The sequence below is a fragment of the Urocampus carinirostris genome, chromosome 7, assembly GCF_059441175.1.
Source record: "Urocampus carinirostris isolate Australia breed hairy pipefish chromosome 7, RoL_Ucar_1.0, whole genome shotgun sequence".
In the NCBI taxonomy this organism is placed as follows: Eukaryota; Metazoa; Chordata; class Actinopteri; order Syngnathiformes; family Syngnathidae; genus Urocampus; species Urocampus carinirostris.
In genome coordinates this window covers 18,130,163-18,146,627 of record NC_142355.1, presented here as the reverse complement: position 1 = coordinate 18,146,627, position 16,465 = coordinate 18,130,163, and the positions used below count along the sequence as shown (strand labels likewise).

General features: G+C 41.0%; 1 protein-coding gene across 1 annotated transcript in view; it reads left to right on the top strand.

Moving 5' to 3' along the window:
• Positions 1–16,465, top strand: part of reln (reelin) — a 179,772-nt gene that overhangs the window by 141,245 nt on the left and 22,062 nt on the right. The window contains exons 25-46 of the mRNA XM_088339951.1: positions 274–479; positions 553–724; positions 1,489–1,695; positions 1,765–2,000; positions 2,821–2,978; positions 3,053–3,260; positions 3,338–3,414; positions 4,059–4,217; positions 4,292–4,486; positions 4,865–5,138; positions 5,914–6,054; positions 6,124–6,301; positions 6,373–6,457; positions 6,534–6,716; positions 7,252–7,420; positions 9,778–9,883; positions 9,970–10,196; positions 11,320–11,543; positions 12,623–12,773; positions 12,874–13,132; positions 14,011–14,260; positions 14,352–14,520. Of these exons, the coding sequence (XP_088196077.1) occupies positions 274–479; positions 553–724; positions 1,489–1,695; positions 1,765–2,000; positions 2,821–2,978; positions 3,053–3,260; positions 3,338–3,414; positions 4,059–4,217; positions 4,292–4,486; positions 4,865–5,138; positions 5,914–6,054; positions 6,124–6,301; positions 6,373–6,457; positions 6,534–6,716; positions 7,252–7,420; positions 9,778–9,883; positions 9,970–10,196; positions 11,320–11,543; positions 12,623–12,773; positions 12,874–13,132; positions 14,011–14,260; positions 14,352–14,520 (4,034 nt within the window). The remainder of the gene's footprint in view (positions 1–273; positions 480–552; positions 725–1,488; positions 1,696–1,764; positions 2,001–2,820; positions 2,979–3,052; positions 3,261–3,337; positions 3,415–4,058; positions 4,218–4,291; positions 4,487–4,864; positions 5,139–5,913; positions 6,055–6,123; positions 6,302–6,372; positions 6,458–6,533; positions 6,717–7,251; positions 7,421–9,777; positions 9,884–9,969; positions 10,197–11,319; positions 11,544–12,622; positions 12,774–12,873; positions 13,133–14,010; positions 14,261–14,351; positions 14,521–16,465) is intronic.

Genomic DNA, 16,465 nt, shown 5'->3' with positions numbered 1-16,465 from the left:
TGGCAGTAAGCGGTCTCAAGCGGAGAGTGGTCAAGAGCAGTTTGGCTTGGAAATGCTCGTGACTTGGATTTTCTGTCGTGCTGTATGTGGGCCAAGATTTTTGTTTCAAATAAAACTTTCGTGTGTAAAGGTGCTCGTATATAGTGGTTCAGCTGTATTTCATCAAACAAGAGTGAAAGTATTTTAAATTGTCATAATCCAATTTAACCTCTTTAAATTCTGACTTGAAAAACAACTGCAATTTTCATTTTAAATTTGTGTTTGTGACACCAGGCCGGCTTACGGCAGCTGGTGAGTTTGGACCTGGACACAGAATGGGCGGAATTTGTGCAGTTCTACCTTCGTGTGGGCGGAGACTTAGCGGATTGCAACCAGGCCGACAGCAGAGAGGAAGGAGTACTTTTGCAGTACAGCAACAATGGCGGCATCAGCTGGAGCCTCATTGCCGAGATGTACTTCACTGACTTCACCAAACCTCGGTCAGCTCAACACTTGTAATGCTAAAAGCCGCGTCTCCTTTCAAATAAGTGTTTTTAATCATTCCCTTAACAGTTTTGTCCATTATGAGCTTCCCTTGGCCTCAAAGACACCATGCACTAGATTTCGATGGTGGCAACCTCTTCACTCTGGGGAAGGCTACGATCAATGGGCAATTGATGATGTCATAATTTTATCTGAGAGGGAGAAGCACATTATACCAATGGCCAGCCCAACTTTGCCACAGGTAGGACTGACTGAATTTGAATTGAAAGTGGGGTTATTACTAGAGGTGGGCTGTTTGATCCAAATACTATCAAAAGAAGCAAATACTAGGATCAGATTGATACGATTGTCTTGGATCAACACTTCGCTTGTCCAACAATTTCCTCAAAACATTGCTTCTGTACGCAGATAGACCCAAGCTCACCTCTCCTCTCTCTCTTGCCAAGCACCCTCAGGCAGAATAATCGTTAACGGGAGAGTGTAATCGCAGACATATGAATCAGCCTACCCCTACCAGAATCTAAAAATGACAGAGGCAAACAGGAAGCACACCAATATGCCAATCTTGACTGGTTAAAACCGGGTAATTTGTGCAAGACTGCTTTTGGATAGTAAGCGCTAAGCAAGGACAAGTCACAGCAACCTAGCGGTTCAGCTCCTGTCGTCTATGTGAAAGCCCCATTCTAAAAATACTATTAGGGTTTGTACTGTAGTTACCTAATACATGATAAATTATTTTCAATACCCAATATATTTGTGCTTTATCATAGTTTTAAACTGAGGGGTTACATTTTTCAATGATCATGTCACACCCAAGAAAAAAACTATCTGTATCGGTATTGCTCAACCCTACCCAGTCTTTATTTGGATCAGGTCGATACCAACATTCTCAGTGCCGCCCACCTCAAGCAATTACTCGATTTCAGGATAAGGGTTTACTACAACAAAATTGTTTACAAAAGTCAAAGTGCTTCTGTTACTTAACAATTCAACCTCATTTGTTAGAACTTCTACGAGAAGCCAGCTTTTGACTACCCTCTGAACCAGATGAGCGTCTGGCTGATGTTGGGTAACGAAGGTATGGAGAGGGACACTAATGACACTTTCTGTGCTCCGACTACATCCTCCATGGTTTTTGGCCGCTCTGATGGAGACAGGGTGGCGGTCACGAGGGACCTTGCCCTGCGCCCTGGCTACACCCTCCAGTTTAAGGTAAACACAATTCAACACCACTTTTTGTTTCCTCTTTACATACGTACCTTTTTTGTTTTTTTGTACTAGTTAAATATAGGTTGTGAATCAGAATTCAGTGCTTCGGCCCCGGTCCTGCTGCAGTACTCCCATGATGCAGGTCGCACTTGGCTCCTAGTCAAGGAGGGCTGTTATCCCGGATCTCCTGGAGCTGGGAACTGTGAAGGCAGTGGACGGGAGCTTCGAGAACCCACCGTGTACAACACTGGGGACTATGAAGATTGGACCAGGGTCACTGTGGTCATTCCTCGAAATGTTGCTGCCAGGTAGCTATGGCAACAGAAAGGATGGGCACATTGTAGGCAAAAATGTTGTTACATCATCAAGACTCCATTATAACTTTACTTCTGGCACATATAAATGAAATGATTGGTCAATCGTTAAATGCAGCTGATCTTTGCATCTTACAGGAATTGAACACTAGCTACAATGGTGAATGCGCTGGAACCTAACTACTAGACAACCAGTGATACAGTTGTTACATCACAGGGCATTATAGCTTATCCCACTATCACAATATGTTAACAGTGCCTAGGATAATTGTTAGAGAACGGTAAAAACAAACGATTGTCTTGAAAGATAAAAAATAAACTCGAAAACGCAATGACGAGGGAAACAACTCTCTGGAGTATCTGATGATGAATCGGACTTTTTAGATTTTTTTCATTCTCTAACATTGCCATGTTAGGCCCTCTCACCGCTGCTATCTGTGATCGATTCCCTTTGCATAAAATATTTTGCATTTTTGGTCAGCGATGTTTTTCGTTTGATCAATCATTGCACAAGTGCAGTATTTACCGTACGTCTTCGTGTAGTTTTGCGGATAAATTAATACCGTATGCATTTACAATTTCATCCACATATAAGGCGCGCAGGTTTATATGGCGCACTATAAAAATTCTGGCCAATTTGGGGTACTTAGGTTAGCCTTACAGTCTGGAAAATGCGATGATTGTGTTTCAAAAACATGTTCCTTTGTAACGCGTTGGTCCCAACACTGTTCATGTACTATTAACAAAGAAATTCATCAATACATCAAATCTCTAACACCCAGCCTCTTTAGTGACTGTTTTGTCATTCCTGCAGCAAAACCCGGTTTCGTTGGTTCCAAGAGAGCAGCATTTACAGAGATGCGCCAGCTTTTGCGTTGGACGGAGTTTACATCTCTGAGCCATGTCCAAATCATTGTGGTGGCCACGGCGATTGCATTTCTGGAGTCTGCTTCTGTGATATGGGATACACGGGTAAAGCCATTGATAAAACTGAACTTCGAAGGTTTGTGTTTTGAGATTATAATTCTGCTAATTCTTTCCCAAAGTGGAACAGGATAGCTGCGTCCCATCCGTCGTCGGTCCTACTGAGCTGACTGAGGGATTTGAGGGCAAGTTAAGCCCACTTTGGCAGAGTTTAAGTGGAGGCCAAATAGGTGGTGGTTGTGGCATTATTAGCGAGGGGAAGGCATTCTATTTCAGTAGCCCCGGAAGGAGGGAGGCTCGTACAGTGCCGCTCGATACAACCAACACCCGGTGGGTGGAATTTTAGTCTTTTTGATTAATTCATTACCTTGGAAATTGATTTAAAATTGTCTTCTGTGCATGTGCAGATTGGTGCAATTCTACATTCGGATTGGCAGTAAAAGTTTGGGACCCACGTGCACAAGGCCCCGATCTCGCAATGAAGGTACACTGCTACGATTCCAGTTCTTGGCTAAGTAACACGTATATGTTTTTAGTTGCGGCTCATTGCTCGCTGCATGGTAAGCTTTATTCATGTGTTTATGTAAATTTGTGGTGTGCCAGGGTAGCAGACCAGTTTACCACACAAATTACACCTGGCTCTGTCGTTTTCTGTAGTTGAAAAAAGTCCAATGTCTTTTTTTTTTTTGTGTGTAAATACATTTTTTTCAATGTTGTAATATATGAACGTCAATGGGGAGTCCAACCCAAAATTGCCCAGTTTTATAGAAGAAAATTCATCCGGTTGTTGTGAGTTTACTCCTACCTGTGAGCCTTGGTTATCAAAATAAAATGATACAATTTTCAGGCACTTCAGACAACATAACACATTTTGTTAATTCAAATTTCTGATATTGTAAAAAAAGAGCGTCAACATTTTCTGCATCAAACCCAAATGAAGGTAGTTTGCAGTTGTCTTAAATTAAATAATACAATATGATCTAATTTTGTGGGGATGTTTGTGCAAAACAACCTTGATAGTCAATTTGGGTTATATTTGGCTTAACTCTTGACGAATTTGGCAAATCTTGTTGTTGGTCTTAAGGATTATTTTGTTTTGATGTTTTTTGATGTATATTTTTGGATCAGGTGTCCTTGTACAATTTTCCACCAACAATGGCGTTCAGTGGCATTTCCTGCGAGAGCTCGACTACAGCTCCTTCCTAGAACCTCAAGTAGTGACTATTGAATTACCACCACATGCCAAATCCCCATATACAGTTTTTCGATGGTGGCAGCCCCAACAAGGTTGGTGCAATATGTGCAGTCACACCCAAAATAGTTTTTTTTCTTTGACTTATCGTTTTATGTCGTGTTTTCAGGGAAGCACTCAGCCCAATGGGCTTTGGATGATGTTTTCATTGGCATGAATGATAGCTCCAGAACCGGTTTCCACGACAAGTTTGATGGCACCACACCTCTAAGGCACAATTGGTACCGCGTTCAGGGTGGGGAAGTGACTGTGGACTGTTTGTCTCTGGACACAGCACTGACCTTCAACTCAGAAGCCATTGATAGTGAGTGATGTGAACAAAACGCACCCGCACACCCATGCATTCAGAGGACATTCCAATTACATTTTCTATTTATGCACCATTGAGAGAGAACAGCGACAAAATGGGCTTCATAACAACATAACTCACAACAGACTGAAACTGAATCAGCCATTTACCATGGCACATTATAAACGAGGGCAAATGTGATTGAGCATCCTGCCTGTTTTTTATGAGAGCGCCAAGCTGTGAGCGCATTTACTTTCTGTAAATAATGCTTTTAAAAGGGCTTCTATTTTACACGTGCACAGCGTAACAACAAAGAGTCGAACATACCCCAGGAAGGAAATAATGTGCTTTGAAATTCATTCATAAAAAAAAATCTCTGTACTTGCATTGCAGAAAAGCCAAGGTACGCGGAGAGCTGGGACTTTGAGGTGTCAGGTTCTTCTTTTCTTCAGTTTGAGCTGAGTATGGGCTGCAGCAAGTCCACTTCCTTTTCCCATGGTTTGCGCCTGGAATACTCAACAGACTGTGGTCGCCACTGGTCCCTCATCACCCCGGAGTGTGTCCCCCCAGCTATTGGTTGTGCTGCTTACACTCAAAGTTCTGTCTATACATCAACGCAATACAAACACTGGAAGAGGATCACTGTTTACCTGCCAAGTGCTGCAAAGTATGCGATCTTACGTACTGTTAATTCTTGCTACCTTTTTTCTACATTTTAAATATCGTGGCTTAAAATATGATGTGACTAAAATTAAGCTCTACCATCCCTTGCACACATGACAAAGTGATAGAGAAAAGACCAAATATTGCTATTTCTACATAAAAAGTCATTACAGTATACGACACTAGGTACCACCCAAGGAAGGGTACACAATATTTATGTGGCTGACAGTTATCCGACTAACAAAAGCCAAATATCCCCTATAATTAGTTTAATGATCCAACACCACTTGTTAGAAAGATTCCAAGCATGTATGTATAATGATTTTTTATTTAGTAGTGGAAATGCTTGAACCTCTCTCCACCACAAGGGATGGCAGAGCTTAAGATCGCATGGCACTGCATGTCTATAGGCTGCTGTAATTTTACGGGCTACTGAATTTCTGTCAGTACAGTACATTGAGTTTTGTTTTTAGGATATTCTTGTTGTACTACTGTGTACATGTTTATGCCAATTTAATTGATTAAGATTGACAGTTGCAGAGACAGTCCGCAAATGAGTGTCTTAATTGCGTCACAATGTGTTACTTTTCTGTAGTAGACCTTTCCCGCTGAAATTTCTTGAATGTATTTAATTGACTTAAAATATGGTGTTGCCTGGACAAAAAATATGTTTTTTTCCCTAGATTTGCACATGCCGCTTTTCCATTCCAGAATTTACGGTACACAACACCTAATCGTGATGGTTTGTTAAATCTCAATTCTTGCTTTTCATGTCTCAGCTCTCCACGAACTCGGTTTCGGTGGATTCAGTCACATTTTACTCCTGGGGCTGAAGGTTGGGCTTTGGATAATGTGTTGCTTGCTCCTGGTTGCCCTTGGATGTGTTCTGGTCACGGTCTGTGTGACAACGGACACTGTGTGTAAGTCAAAACGCTTCCCTTTAGTCCATATCTGTACATTCATGTTGAGAAAATCTCACTCTGCCTTAGATGTGACAAAGGTTATGAGGGTGCGCACTGTGTGCCTTCTTCCCCCCTTCCGTCTGTTTTGAGGGAAGATTTCAATGATCACCTGCAGCAGGAGACCTGGCCAGAGGTTTATGGCGCGGAGAGGGGAACCTTAAGTGGGGAGCCTCTTAAATCTGGAACGGCCCTTATATTTAAAGGGGTATGTTTTTTCAAAGTTATTTTTTCCAGTGAAAAGCTTCTGCTTTATGATTATTTTTCTTTTCATCGCAGGATGGTCTGCGTATGATTGTGTCAAGAGATCTGGATTGTACAAACACCCTCTACATTCAATTTTCTTTCAAGTTTATCACAAAAGGTATGTGATTTATTTCACGTGTTTGCTTCCTGTGAATTAGTAATGCTGTTTTGTTGTGGTTTTTATTTTTTTCTAGGTGTACCTGAGCGCTCCCACTCTGTGCTGTTGCAGTACTCAGTAAATGGAGGGATCAGTTGGCTGCTACTGGATGAATTTTACTTCCCAGCTTCCACAGATACTATTTTCCTACACTTGCCACTGCCTGCCAGTGCTCAGACCAATGCCACGCGCTTTAGGCTCTGGCAGCCTTACAACAGCGGTGAGAAAAACAAATTGAAATCTTCTTTGAAAACAGAATGATCCTTAAAACAGTTGCACCTACTAAAATTGATATTTTTTACACCATCAACAAGGTAGCGTACACATAAAGATTTGTGCATACTCAATGCAGGTCAAGCTATTTTATCTACGTGTACAACTTAGACTGTAACGTTATTGACGCACAGGTGGACACAGGCAGAAAAGGGGAGGGGAGACTGTTCAGTCAATCAGAATGCAGAACACAATGTACGCTATGAATCCGCAAAGTATCGTCACCATGAAAAGTAAACGGCTACATAAAAAAGTATTGCTGTATACATGTGCCAAAATCAAATGATGATTATTGATGATAATTTGGGATGAGATCCAATGGAATACTGTTTTTATTTGTCAGACATCTAGCCTGATATCAATCTAATATCCGGGCACCCCGAAAATACAATTACCAATAATATTGATGAGTACTTAAGATCAATACAGATAACAACACAGTGGTATCAGACAAGCCTAATGAATCGTCCTTTCTTTATCAGGTAAAAAGGAGGAGGTGTGGGTGATTGATGATCTCATCATCGATGGAAGCTCTTTGCATAACCCACTGATGGTCATAGACAGCTTTGAAGAAGGCCCAAATGAGTCCAACTGGCTCTTCTACCCGGGTGGCAACCCTGGCCTCTACTGCCCCTACCAAAAGACCGGCTTGTAAGAAAAGCGTTTCAAATCCTGCACAGTTTTTCATATTCCAATTTTCTATGCAATCTCTTATTCCAAGTTGGTAGGTTTTGCAAAAGTATTTTTTAAACCTTGACTAATCCATAGAATTTTGTGAGACCATGGTGAGTGGACAGTATGGGGGAGTTCGGGGGCATGTTGCCATGGAAATAAATCTGCACATTTTAAATTCAAGCGCATCAATCTGGTGCACTTTTTGAGCAAAATAAATAGATGTATGCACAAGTTATGTAAGGCAAAGTCACACCCCCAAATCATGGCAAACGAGACAGGAGTTTATTGCATATAAATCTGCTTGTCATCTAATTAGACTGAAAATAACTATTATTTTTCTAAAGCAGATCTTGTACTTTTTGAAGGTATCATATCAACGAGTAAACGCCACAACAAAAGAATGTCATCAAGGGTTAAGGCAGGAGTCACCAGGAATATGGTCGCAGGGTGTACCAGGCCACAACATGTTATCATAGGGCAGAGTGGCTAAATAACCAAGTTTCTTTCAGACTGACAGAAATACATAGCACAAACACGCACCATGGCATTTGCAATCATTTATATACAAAATATAAAAGTTATTTCGATTAACTTTTCATTTACCGTATTTTCCGCACCATAGGGCGCACCGGGTTATAGGGCGCACCCCCCAAAAAATAGTTTTTGGTCCTATATCTTCCATAGATAAGGCGCACCGAATTATAAGGCGCTACAATGGGAACGTCGACAAAACAGTCAGATGATTCAGTCAAACTGATTACCCCCTTAACATTCCCAAAGCTTGCAAAGAAGCAAATACGTGTCGTAGACACGTGCGGATGCGGTGTCCGTACGATGTCACTCAAATGCATCGTTTCAAATATCATTCGGAAGGTTCGGAAAGTCTTGGGATTCAAGAAATGTCAACCATTCCTTAGTTTCTATTTTCTTTTTCGCTCGCAACTTTACTGTGCATATGACAATAAACACTTGGAATTGAGTTTAATTCACTCAACTCATCACAGCAACATCAAGATCGTTCTAAAACAAGATACCGGGAAAGTATAAAGCCACATAGCTCACGTTCAATAATGATACGCAATCATGGTCTTCTTATAACCGTGAGTGTAGTAAATCCAGGAGAGTAAAATGTTTACAAATACAGACTAATGAAACATGTTTCTTTATGGCGTAGTTTAGCAAGCTTGCTATTCAGTCATCTTTTTCGGCCAATTGCAGGGTTTGTTTTGGCCCACTAGCCAATCTAAGGCTCCGAATAACTTCAGCCAATAGCGAGCGATTTAACGGATGATTGACACATCTTTTTCGGCCAATTGCAGGGTTTGATTTGGCCCTCTAGCCTATCCGAGGCTCCGAATAACTTTAGCCAATAGCGATCGATTCAAATGATGATTGACACATTGGTTAGCCAATGACACGCCGGTATATAAATCCCAGCATACACCGCGGACTACTCCACTTTCGGGGGAAAATCGAGTCGGCGGCTGTTGCGTAAGTTGCGAGACCTTGCGATTTAATATTGAGCCATATATAAGGCGCACTCTATTATAAGGCGCATGGTCAGCTTTTAAAAAAAATTAAGACTTTTAAGTGCGCCTTATAGTGCGGAAAATACGGTCTATGCAGTTTGTATTTAGTAATACATTTTTACGAGGCACTGGCAGGACCAATCAAAGCCTGGCGGCCAGCTAGAATCTTCCTATGAACGGGACTCACTGAACTGCAATAGCATCTTAAGAGGTTTGATTTATTTTGGAGATTAAAAAAGATTGTTGTTACCCCTAATTTATATGCTACAGTTAGGGTCCAGGTCCTCAAAAGCGTTTTCCTGCCCTGAGCCAATTATTCTAAGAGTATACAATGGCAGTGCTATGTTGGAAATGCGACGAGGCGTTGGGAAGGTTTTCTGTGCGAAAGGATTTTTTTTCTGGGCCTCCTAGAGTTGAAAATTGTTTAACTTAAATTAATCGCTCGTCAATGTCACATTTTACCCAGCCACTTAATCACTGTGCAAGTGGGGTGGGACAAATACCGCAACAACCGAATGTCATTACAGATGAAGGGGCTGAGTGACCAAGAGATACTGTTTATGTAGCACAAACACCACGGTGTTCACGATCATTTCTAACATGATAAATCTTAAAGTTATCTTGATCAACATTACATTGATTTATGTTTAAATATACAATATATACATATGTATATATAATTTCTTACAACATCATAGGTTTATGAGACTCTGGCAGGACCAATAAAACCTTGACGGCCTCCCAGGAAGTACCTATTTATGGAATACACTGTCTTAACATTTAATTTGTGCGTCTGTGTTTCAGAGAGGAGGATGAATCAGCAATGGTGTTTGTCTCCAGTGAGCTCGGGGAGCACTCCATCACCACTAGGGACATTGACGTAAATGAGAACACGATCATCCAGTTTGAGGTACACAAACAGTTTTGATGAATGCTTCAACAATCTGCAGACTTACTGATTGGGGGATCTAAGTCGGCGTTTCGATTTCACTGTAGATAAATGTCGGCTGTACGGCTGAGAGCTCCGCAATTCATCCGGTGCGACTCGAGTTTTCGCGGGACTTCGGGGCCACATGGCACCTGCTGGTGCCGCTGTGCGCCGGTGGACCGCAGCCGTCTTCCCTTTGCTCTACCGAGCTCCACCCTGCTAGTGTGTATTTCCCAGGCACCACGCAGGGCTGGAGGAGGGAGGTCATACACTTTGGCAAGCTACGTCTCTGTGGGTGAGCACCTCTGCATCCTTGCACTGCAAGTCCACTGGGAAACATGCAGTAAAATATGAAAAATGATATTCTTACAAAGTAATTTTTTCAGCTGATAATTTGAATCTGAAAAGTTGGGACAAACTCATAGCCCCGTGGGCCAAACGTAACCCGCCATATCATTTTATGGGGCCAATGAGACAATGGTCAGAGAAGCACAAGAGAAACATGAGCTGCATTGTATCAAAGATTAACTTTCAGTTTTAAGTGCGTCCACTAGATATCGCCAAAGTCAAGCTGCACTCGCAATGCACACACTGTAGCTGTATTTGCTGCTTTTCCTCTACATCATAGACACAAAAAAGCATTAGAGGATATCGGGCACGCACACAGTATGTCCTCAGGATATTAAGAAAAACAATGACAACATGTGCTTGTTTGTAACACAGATGTCTAATGCAATTTTTGGAGCAGTTTATTCACACGCAAAGACTTGGTCTTGCGTCAAGATAAAGCAGCCGTAGACTAAAGTACTAGTCTTGAGTCAAGACTCTGTTGTTGTTTTTAAATGTAAAAAAACAGATAGATTTTCTTAACGAATGGGTAGGTTTTTTTAATGGTAGTGGTAGTGGTAGTCAAACAGAAGGGTAGCGTTGGTGAGTATAGGATAGGTTTAGACTTCAGTAGACACTCAAAACAAAGAGAGAGGATATGAATGGATTTTGAACTTGATAGGACAGGGGAAGAAGCCCTCACATAAGAAATTCCAACCAGTTCAAGAGGTACACACCCAAAGCCCTTCTTTTTATTCAAACCCCTACAAAAGCACACCCACCATGAAGGGTGTGGAAATCAAAAAACATGATTAGCCAGTAATGACAATGATGTAATAGTCAAAACAATGAACAACAGTGCACAATCACAGCCATGATAACAAACAGGCATCCGATGAAATATCATTTGCATTTGTCCATTATTAAAAACAGAATGAATTTATCAGTATGTAAGAAGAAAACATGTTAAATCTTATGTTGTCTTCTAGTGGAACGGCATTTTTTTCTGCATGCATGATAGATTTATATCAAAGGGTACCAAAAATGTCTCTTTTTTTTCTTTGCTATCTATTTGTACTTATACCCGATAGGTCAGTGAGATTCCGTTGGTATCAGGGATTCTTCTCTACGGGATCTGCTCCTCCAACATGGGCTCTAGACAACGTCTACATTGGCCCTCAGTGTCAGGACATGTGCAGTGGGCATGGAGCATGTGTAGGGGGCACACATTGTTTGTGTGACCCCAGCTACTCTGGAAGTGATTGTTCTGTCCCTGATATCCCAAACCCCGACTTCCTCAAAGAAGACTTTGAAGGTACAATGCAAAATTACTATGTTTCCCATAGAATTTTGCTAGTCCCTGAGGAATGGATTGTTGAGGGAGATCCGGGAGCACGTTCTCCTGGAAAAACATTATGTTCGTTTTAAATTTAATGCATTGATCTGACGCTTTTCTAGGGCAAAATCAATTAGCTAAATCAATGTTGAATGTGTGCACTTGTAAACTCTTGAATTGTAAATACACTAGTTATAAAAGGCAAAAACCCAACCAACAAGTCAAAACCACAATTCATAGTTAAGGAGACATAAGTTTAATGCACTTGGTCTAGACTAAAACCAGCTAATGCATTCCGATGCTGTGCTATTTTAATGTGTCATATTGGCGATTAAACGCACCAAACCACCAATATGAGTTTTAAATTCAATTAAATGTAATACTCATATGGGTGATTTGGTAAATTACAATATCAAATATCATTACCGCTGCATTTGTGATTGCTGCTAAGACAGGACGACATTTTTCTTTGATGTTTTAAAGGAAGTTATTGTAATCCCCAACTTTTGAGCAACAGTTTTGACCAGTGTCTACAAAAGTGTTTTCCTGATTTGAGCGAACTTTTCTAATTTCTTGCAATGGCAGGGCCATGTTTTTCGGCTCTGATGAAAACGCTGGAAATGCGACTAGGTGCTGCGCTAAAGCTTTTTCTCTGGTCGCCGAGAATTTTAAAATGTACGACTTTAGGAAAACTTAACGCTCTTCAATGTCACAGTTTACCCTTTCGTCTAATCACTGTGCAGGCAGGGCAGGAAAAACACCACAACAACCTAATGTCATCACAGTGGGGGTGGTTAAATGACCAATATTCCATCTGACTGACTGAGATACATTGCACAAATACACACCATGGCGTTTGAAATTATGTATATAATGAGAAAAATCTAATCTTATTTCAAATAACTTCAAATGAATACAGTTTATATTTAAAATTGTTATTGTATTATTCTAATGATACAAGTTTATGAGACTCTGACGAGACCAGTTAAAACACGGAACAGTATCTAGGGAGGTTTGCTAATTTCAGAGATTTACAAAACAATTTTTTGGCCATTTAGGAGGAGCAGTGGACATAGACCTTTTCAGACAACTGAGTGGGGGTAAACCCTCCAGAAAATGTGGTATCATGTCCAGTGGCAACCATCTGTTCTTCAGTGAGGATGGGCTGCGCATGTTAGTCACTAGTGAATTGGACCTGTCTAATGCCAGGTACATTTTGATGTTTTTTTATAGTCGCCCTATTTTGTTGATGGTTTTGAAATTTGCATGCTAAAGATGGAAAAACTCATCATGATTATTTCTGCACCAGGTTTGTTCAGTTCTTCCTCCGTCTTGGCTGTGGCAAGGCAGCACCAGACCCTCGCTCCCAGCCAGTCCTGCTGCAGTACTCCCTTAATGGAGGTTTGACATGGGGTCTCCTCCAGGAATTTCTTTTCAGCAATAGCAGTAACCAGGCTCGCCTGGTGGCCCTTGAGATCCCGTTGCGTGCTCGCACTTCTTCCACTCGTCTGCGCTGGTGGCAACCTTCCGAGAACGGACAGTTTTACAGTCCGTGGGTGATTGACCAGGTACTGTGGGGCAAGAAAGGGTAACAAAAGTTATGTCTCGGTTCACTAGGGCCGCAACTATAGTCACGACGATTTTAATAGTTGACCAGTCACCGACTATCGAAATGATTGGTCGACTAATCTGATAATTTTGAATTTAATTTGTTAAATTTAGCAGGGAGCTGTTTCAATTATGTTTCAAATGATAATAAACACAAGTAGAATGGGTATAATGAAAGATGTGTCTCCTATTGAACATACTATGGATTCGTACAAAAAATATTCAAAAATCCCTCAATTCCCTAAAACCAATTAGGTACAAGTACATTAGCACCAGTAAAACTGTTTTGTCTGCATTTTGTGAAGAACATTCAGTCTGTAACAAAAGAGCATAACAAGTCTCAAAGGTTTTAAAAGGGTCTTCTCTTGTTCAGGCTGCATGTAATCAATTTCAAATACATTTATCGGGCCCCGTATGACAGAATGCTCGATAGCGAAAATATACATGCGTAAAGTGTACAATGCATGTCATCAAAACCTTCTTGGTTTGAATGTTACTTGAATCGTATTTTCTGACGTACTTTAGCTTTAAACGTTCATGAATCACCCAGGTACTGACATGATGCCCAAGATCTATTCTGGCCATATCCACCATGAAATGCTAACCAAACTTTTGAAGCGTTGGTGTATCTTCATCACTGTATTGTATGTTACCGCCCGAGACAAAGATGCTATTGCGCATGAGCAACTCTCAGCAGAAATTATAATCATGTAAGATGCCTCACTCTGTTGGAGAAATGTGAATTCATTGTATCCTTGTTTTTAATAAATTCAAGGGGGAAAAAATATCATTAAATCAATCAATCAGCCAAAACCGTTTGACTTTCTTTCAATATCAGATGGTGGTCGGTGGTAGTGCCAGTGGCTGGGGACCTCTAGAAGATGATTTCTCCTCCATTGACGGACGCTCATGGCTCCTCCACCCAGGCGGAACCAGAATGCCAGTTTGTGGCTCGGATGGACCAGCTTTTGCTTTCATAGAAAAGTCCAACACTCGCTACGCGGTTACCACCGACATCAGTTTAGGACAAGATGCCTTCATCCAGTTTGACTTTTCAGCATCTTGCTCTGTAACCAACTCCTGTTACTGTAAGCAACAAGAGACAGAGATAAGAATAATCTGTCAGAATAAGTTAGTCTTAGTATACAGTATATGTTTTTTTCTGTATCCTCTTCACAGCTGTGGAGCTGGAGTACTCTCTGGATTTAGGCCTGACTTGGCAACCTGTGGTTAGAGACTGTTTACCGACAAGTCCTGATTGTTCCTCGTACACCCTGCAAAGGCTGCTCGTTTCTGATACGTACAACAAGTGGGGTCGGGTGACTCTACAAATCCCACCTTACGTAAGGTGCGTGTTCTCTTTTCTTTTTAAGAAGGGATTTTAAAGGTTTGTATTTAATGGGATTTCCGCCATTGGCCAGGTTTTTTCTGTATAAAACACATTTTTATTTGAATGTTATGATAAAAAGTTGATGGAATATAATGGAAATGTATTTAATAAGTGCATTTTTATAGATAACGTACAATTTAAAATAAGTGTTGGGGGGGAAATTGCTTAATTTTTAATTTATTTCGATTTTGCGGCTAACCAACTGTTTGCATTAGAGGTCTAACACAAAAGTTAGTTTTTAGTCTCTAATTTTTCTTTATGTAAATATCAGATGTTAAATCTTAAAGGGACAATCCTAAAAACATATTTGTTATTTTACTTTTAAGTTATCAGTATTGTTCATTAATTCTAATAAGAATTATTGATCTGAAGGGAAATGTAGACACAAACAGAATTACACATTACTGCAATGAATGTATATGGCAAGTAAATTACTATCACAAAGAAAATATGGCATTAAGAAAAACATTCTAAAGTACTTAAAAGAAAACCCTTGATGGACAAACTGGATGTTAAAATAATCAAGTCAAGTCCAATTTATTTGTATAGCCCTTAATCACAAAATGTCTCAAAGGATTGATCTCATACCAATAATCAACAAAGCAGGTCGTCAGAGATTATTCATGGCGTGTCTAATAAATATGACTCGAGCACCAAGAATGGCAGTTATGAAATAATTTATTTTTGTTGCTCTATCATGTGGGAGGTGAAACACCCCGTGGCTTTGGGCTCCAAATTTGAAAATGGACTCTCTCTTTTGTAGTCTCATATTTTGCTTCTCGAGCAAGGAGAGAAGGAGAGAGGTAGCCACGGGTGATCCAGCCCCATGGCGGTCATGGCTCAGGCCTCTTTGTCCAGGAAACGAGTTATGTGCGATCATGGCCTACTCACCCACCTGGGATCCCGGTTCAAGAAACGATAACTAGCGGGCATTTCTGTGGGCATTTTAAAATGCCCATTGATGTCATTGACCCACGGAAGCGTTTCACTCGGGCTGGCTGCTGGTGTTTCTCCTAAAAAAAGTTCTCTAGATACCAAATTGGAACCCATTTCATTCAGACAAGCAAAAAAGAACCTGCAGCATGAATTGTGAAACAGCACACAGAGAAAAATTAATTATGTTTTTATTAGAAGTTAACACTTTGGTGATTTGAATCTTCATTATACATCTGTAGTTTAAGGTCACTTTCTGGAAAGGAAAAATGTTATTTTCCATGAGCACTTGTGTGCGTTGGTGTGCTCTTTTTTTTTAAGCTGTTCATCATGAGCGTAGGGACACTGGCCTCGGGAGACGGGCGTGAAGAAGTCGGTTTAGGTACTCTAATCATCCAATCGGGATCAAAAATTGGAAAAAAAGTTAAAAAAAAGTGGAATCAATGGTGAGTCTTTCAAAGTTCCGTCTTTTTGACCGATTCTGTGGCTGGAAAGAGGTTGGCGGAGGTGTATTCGTCGCAAGGGATTTCCCCCTAAAGTGCATTGATTCTTTATTTGAGATATCTTGGTTCACGTATCCCTTAACCACCAGGGTCATCGTGGCACGATTTCCTGTGGTGTGTCTTGGAGGTGCCTACCCCTCCGCAGGACGTTTCTTTGGGTAGAGGTTTGCGCCCCCCATGTGAAAAAGTTAATACTGGTTTCCATGGATACCAGTACCTGGAGAATGTGCGAATGTTTGTTGTTATTGGAAACAAGACCAAACGAAGGCCAAGAATTCACCGGTACCTACCTCAGCAGAGCTATACACATCCTGAAAAACTCATTAGATGCCAGCAACTGCCTGTTCAAACTGTTACCATCGGGCAGACGGTTTAGATCCCACGAGACTCGAATGAACAGACTGAGGGATAGCTTCTTTTGGAGAGCTATCAACACACTGAACCACAGTTTTCGAACACAATTTTGA